We start from the raw sequence: 6,165 nt of genomic DNA, 5'->3' as shown, positions 1-6,165 counted from the left end.
TAGAAAAGAAAAGATGATAAAAGAAAGAAGAAATGAGAAATGTGTGTATATTTAAAAGAGACCCAATTTGAGTATTTCTTTTAAATTTATTCCTTTCATTTTTTTGCATTCGATTTTTTTTATATCCAGATTCTCTTTTAATTTCTACGACGTTGAAATATTTTTAGACTACATATTCTGAGCAATCATCCCCATTGCATTGATTCTTTCAATTTTGTATTTGTCATTGTCTTCTCCAAGTCTTTTCTAAGTCTTTCTTAAGGTGAGAAAATGTAAAGCCAAATTGAGATGAATATAAACTTTCTCTTTTTCTTTTTTGTTTTTGCATTTTCTTATCTGAGAGGCTTCTATTTTTTTCACTTTTACATTTTATCATTCCCTTTTCATTTGTTTACTTCGTATGTTTTTGTCTATAATGAACGTGAGCATAATGACAGTAAAGTGTGAAGGGCAAGATGCAAGATGGTGCTCAAGATCCTAGTTTGATATCAACTTTCTCTTCATTTGTAATTATTGCCACTGACGCATTCCTAAGCATAATTTATCGTGCTTCAACTCATCACATAGTAAAAAAATAAATCGGCACGTTTACTTAGGACAAAATGTACGAGTGATAAATAAATATTTATGTGGTAGATACAACAGAATATCATTATAAAATGGCTCCCTTCTACTCCTAGTCACGTTACAAAGAATCTTGTTCATATAAATAAATAAACTACAATAAAAATACACGAATCAGACAATCGGTGAATGTTTGAGATTGTTCATCTAAACCTCCTTTTTGTTTCTCCATATGCAGCCACTCCCATCACGGTAATTGTATAGCCACCCATGCCAAGAACAGTGACAGGGTTTCTGAATAGGAGTATTGAGATTACAACAGCTACAGCACCTTTCGCATTGCCTAACACCTGTTTAACATAATTTTAGAGGGAATTTAGTATTTGAATTTCATAAAGTAACAAAACAAGTTTGCTTTAAACACACTTTGACTTGAATTGTTAAAGTAATTTGGCTTAAATAGCTTTGTCACGTTAGCAATAATTGACACCACTAACGCCAAAAACTAATGGACGGATTTGGTTTATTAGAGACACTTTAAGGGATAAAAGTGAAACTTCTTAAACTTAGAGACACAAGCAAGAAAAAAATAATATAAAAAGAACAAAAATTTTGTGTTTAATGTCATGCATGGATAATGTAAAATAATTTTATATTGTCATTCAATCATAAATAATCAATGGTATGACTTATAAGTAGTTATTATAAAAGTCAACAAATTTATCATACATGATAATCTATGATTAGATGACAGGGAAACTATATTACAATCTAAGTAAACAGCCATTTTTCTCATTCTATTTTAGAACATGTGATTTTGAGTCTAATCTTACAAAGTCAAGACATTTAGCTAAGGTAAAAGAAATTTTCAGTTTTTCATTGATGGTTTAAATGAATAAAAGAACTTTGGTATTACTCATTTTTTAGATTTTAACTAAATATGTTTCATAAGATCTAGTAGTAGTAGTGACAAGGAGGCAAACCTGGAGTGTGAGAGCACTGGTATGTTTAGTCACCAAGAAGTTTGTTAAGTTAGCTGCATATGCTGTGACTGAGTTTAGGAAAAGAAGTAGCCACACAGATTTATGGTCCTTTGCAAGCGTCAATATGACATCTACGACATTAGGCTCCATGATAAGTGCTGCAGGCAACAAAACTAGGACCGCGATTGGAGACATATACAGGAGCAAGTTCATTGAGTTCAACTTTTCCCTGTGAAGTTGAAGGGGATGCAACATTATTATAAGCAGTCAGTAACAGCTAAAACAAAGGCTTATGCAATTTAGGTTTACTAAGTCCAAGAGATTATGGGGAGGAGGAACCTCAAGTTCTGGTCATTGTCATACTAATACTGATAACTTGGAGGAACATAAAAACTTCAAGTACTTATTGCAAAAGAAAATAATAAGGTATATTAAGATGTGTTTTGAGTACTAATCAAGAATCATTTAGCCAGAGTTTGAAAGTTAGAAAAAAAAAAAAAAGCAGGTAGTCTGATGCGTGCAACCTAGTCATCCTGTTGTACTTGAACACAATAAGTAAATACATATTATTACATAAGAATGTGTGTTTACAATAATGTTAGGGACTAATCCTTTCAAAAAGTTGAAGCAAGTCATTTGGATAACACATGAGAGATGATATAATGCAGGTTTAAGGACTCTTGGGAAGCAGCAGTTTCACTGTAGTGAAAGGCAAGAATAGAACTATATCTAAGTTACAGATGAGAAAGTTTTAAATTTTAATCACACCTTCGTTCACAACAACTCATTTCCTATTTTATATATTTAAAAACAATCATAAACCAAAATGCATATAGTATAGAAACTTCCAATGGTCAAGTAACTAAACATCTGAAAAGTAACATGCTGTCAGCCCAAAACTTTCAGCAAAAAATAGTTATTTGTTGGGTTGGAAATTAAAACCAAGTGAAGATACATAGATGATATCATGATAGACACAATCTGCTCGACAACAAAGACTATTCAAATCTAAAACTATCCAAGATTTAAAGTATAATGAAGAAGAGAAAAATATTGATTTTTATTATCATGTTGTGACTGCCTCCACTCAAGTTAAGCTATAATTCTGCCTCTATAAGTTTACAGAGAACCACTTCTACATATCATTAAGATGCTGAGTATTTAGAAGGCCATTCATTACTGATTTACAGTATAACTTAAACAAATACAGTTCATGTAACTAGGAGGTCTTGCTCAAGAATAACTTCATTTATGAATATGAAAAGGAAACATACATCAGAGTATTAGAACTTTCATTTGAGTTTTTTCAATCGTATAAGAACAACGAATAAGAAAAACATACTCCTCAGCTAGCAGTGTTCTTCTAGTCCATCTTTCATGCATCAAGTAATTGTGATACATAAACATGCATGATTACACAAGTTGAAAAGGGTGTTTTTTTTTTCTTACCAAATGATTTCCGGTTGATGAAAGTGTAATTTACAGAAAAACGTGAAATCAAACAAGATTTTCTTTTTCCTCACATATCACAAATGAGATTAAAGTAATGCATTAAAAGCAAGCAATATTAGCGACACAATTTTCAATTACAAACCAATAATACCTATAAAGAGCTGAAAGAATAAACATTGTCCAATAAAGCAATATTATAAGATTTAAAAACATATGTTCTTGAATCCACAATTCACAATAACTTATTTTCAACAAATGTGACTTAGGTACTCAGTCACTCCACAACCTTGGCTGCTGATCAATTATAGCAAAATCACTGAAAAGTTTCATTAGTTGCAAACACCTTGATTGAAGTACGTTTTTATGTATGACAGCATATTACTTTCCAGCTTTTTTATTCAAAAAAGATATACTATTGCATGTCTTATGAGTCAAGACATCATATCTTCCACACACAGTACAGTTAACAACTTCCTGAAACATCCTTCAATGGTTGTTTTCCAAGAAAAGTTTAGACGGCTAGTTCCCTATTGATGCACAATATCTTGATTGCAGATTTCAGTAACCTTTGATATAATTTTTAGCTGGTTAGCTTTTGAAGTTAGATGAAAAGGAGGAAGTTAGAAATCGTAGATACAGTGTAAAATATTTTTACCCTTCAGAAGAGAGTAAAATGCTCTGAAGGACAGACTTGAAGGCTCTTGCAGCGGTTGCACTTAGGCACATAATGAATCCAAATAAGTGAAACCCTGGCTCGCCCTGCAATCACCAAGAAAATCTTGTAGCTCTACAGAAACAAAATGAATAAACCGGGAAAACAGAAAGGAAAATATGCACCATCCCCGTCTAAAGGAACTACTATTTCTTGCCACTTGCCAGTCATATAACAAATTAATAAATTATATTTGTGGTGTGCAATAGTGCAATACACAGAATACCACAACATTTGATAAGTAGGTAACTACAAAGAGCCAAATTCGTGACAAGCTTTAGGGGAGGCATCATAATCATATATATATAACACGATTAGATGAAATAAAATGATAATTAAGTAACTTCAATGCTAGTTGATTATAAAAAAAATCCCAAAAATATGGCTCTCTGATATAACTTATAAGCTAATAAACTAGTACAGTGCAGATCCAAAAAGAAGAAGACAACAAAGAATAATATCAAGAAGAATCATTTTCCCAGTGATTGTCATAGACTTGCAGTTCTTGAAAAGTTGAGATCTCATTAACTTCCAAACAGATTTCACTTCATGAAAACAAAAATCCTTATACTTTCCAAACAATAACAGATCAACTAAATCACACAAACCACCACCACCACCAAATCTGTCCAACACCACTCCAGATCTGGAGTGGCACAAGGAACTTGATGCAGCATTGGCATGTCTCTATAGTTGTTACACAAATGCCCTTCACACACCAATATGAATCAATCAAGACCTCTATCCCGATCTCAAAAAGAAACACTTCCATGATCATTCACAACATTCAAATACAACAAATCAATAGAAAGCAGAGAGATTAAGATAAAGAGAACAAAAGCATACCCCACTTGCAATGACAACTCCAGCAACAACAGGAACCAGGGCACCATAGGTAACCCAGGCCTCTCTCTTGAGGGTGGCCAAATAGGCAAAAACAGCAGTGAAAAAGGGTGTGGTTGCCCCAACAGCCTGGTTGAATGACACAGCAAGGTACCTGAGAGAAATGTTGCCACCAACCACAGAGGCACAGAAAACAAGGCTCAAAGTTGCAATCTTGATGAACTGGGACCTTGATTTGATCATCTGCTGAGGCACCACCTTGAAGAACACAATGGAGACATAGCTGAGGACAGCACAGGCCGACATGTGGCACATTGTGAGGAAGATTGGGAACTTGAATCCATAGTTTGAGAGCAGATACTTGTTCAGAAGGATCACACCAATGTTTGAAGAGTACCAAAGTGTAACAAGAAAAACTATGAACAAATTCTCCTTGCTGTTGGTTGACATTGTCTTTCCACTCTTGCCACCTCCACCACCGCCTCCTCCCTGGATTTCCATTTTTTTTTTCACAACATCAACCTCTCATCATTACATAATTCTCAAAATTCAAAACAATAATAATAAAAAATGATCTTTCTCAAAAAAAAAAAAAACAGATCTTATTTTTTTTTATTTCTTTTTGTGTCTTGGTTTATGCTTTTGTTTATTTTAGTTTACTTACCCCACTTTCTTTCCCTGTTGCCTTGGCTTCATTTTCAAAGGAGCCTTTGGATCTCATGCTGTAAGAACCATGTGTGCTCATTGAAACTTTTTGTTGGTATGTTGTGAATGGGACAGACAGACAGAACCTGCTGGTTTTGTTTCTGTGGACTATCAAAAATGGGGTCTTAAATTTTAATTGTTATATATATGGGTCATCCATCTCTCAGCATTGGTGATGATGATTGATGAACGTTGGTTGAAAGCTAGTGGAATAGAATTGAGTGGAGTTTTTGTTGTTGATGCAATTGCTAATGATGTTGTACTAAATTAGAGGAATGGCCATTTATAGAAAGCTTTTTGTTGACATTTTCAAGGGCTATTAACTTACTCTCTCTTAACCGATCAATGCTCACAATTACTAGTCACTAATCACTAATACCATATAAAAAAATCTATGCACAATTTAAAAATATTTGGTAGTGAAATTCTTGTTGGTTATGATTGTATTGCTTTTGTAATAAAAAAATAAAATTAAGTTAATTTTCACCCGCTACTAGTATAAACTATAAACATTCTCAACCAATCACAGATAAGTTTATATACGAGCAATTATTATAAAATTAAATAATTAATAAATTTATTATATATGATAATATGTAATTGAATAATATTTTTTTTAATGTAATTGAATAGTATAATAAATTTACAATGGTATGAATTAAAGGTTGCTTGTTGATTGGCTTAAGTGGTCTCAAATTTGAGTATTGTTATGCAACTCCATTAAATATTGAGAAGAATGATTTTGTCCCGAGTAATAGTTGTATCCATCTTGAGTGGAATTATTTCTAAGGAAAGATACTTATTCCAAAATAATGAATAAAAAAATATAGTAATATTATATTTTAATTAAATTTAATAAAAATATTTCCTTATGCAAGTAGAGTGAGAGTTTTTTTTTTATCTCTT

The 6,165-nt window shown here is 32.5% G+C and overlaps 1 protein-coding gene across 1 annotated transcript; it reads right to left on the bottom strand.

Moving 5' to 3' along the window:
• Positions 1 to 564: 564 nt before the first annotated feature.
• Positions 565 to 5,518, bottom strand: LOC114406693 (UDP-URONIC ACID TRANSPORTER 1-like). The gene is made up of 5 exons (XM_028369465.1): positions 5,219 to 5,518; positions 4,558 to 5,043; positions 3,655 to 3,758; positions 1,548 to 1,776; positions 565 to 914 (listed from the first exon to the last, which is right to left on the bottom strand). Exons 1-5 carry the CDS (start codon positions 5,297 to 5,299, stop codon positions 768 to 770), a joined length of 1,047 nt encoding a protein of 348 aa, XP_028225266.1. The 5' UTR covers positions 5,300 to 5,518; the 3' UTR covers positions 565 to 767.
• Between the last annotated feature and the right edge of the window lie 647 nt (positions 5,519 to 6,165).

Source organism: Glycine soja, chromosome 3 (genome assembly GCF_004193775.1).
Source record: "Glycine soja cultivar W05 chromosome 3, ASM419377v2, whole genome shotgun sequence".
Lineage (NCBI taxonomy): Eukaryota > Viridiplantae > Streptophyta > Magnoliopsida > Fabales > Fabaceae > Glycine > Glycine soja.
This window is presented reverse-complemented; position numbering and strand designations above follow the sequence as displayed.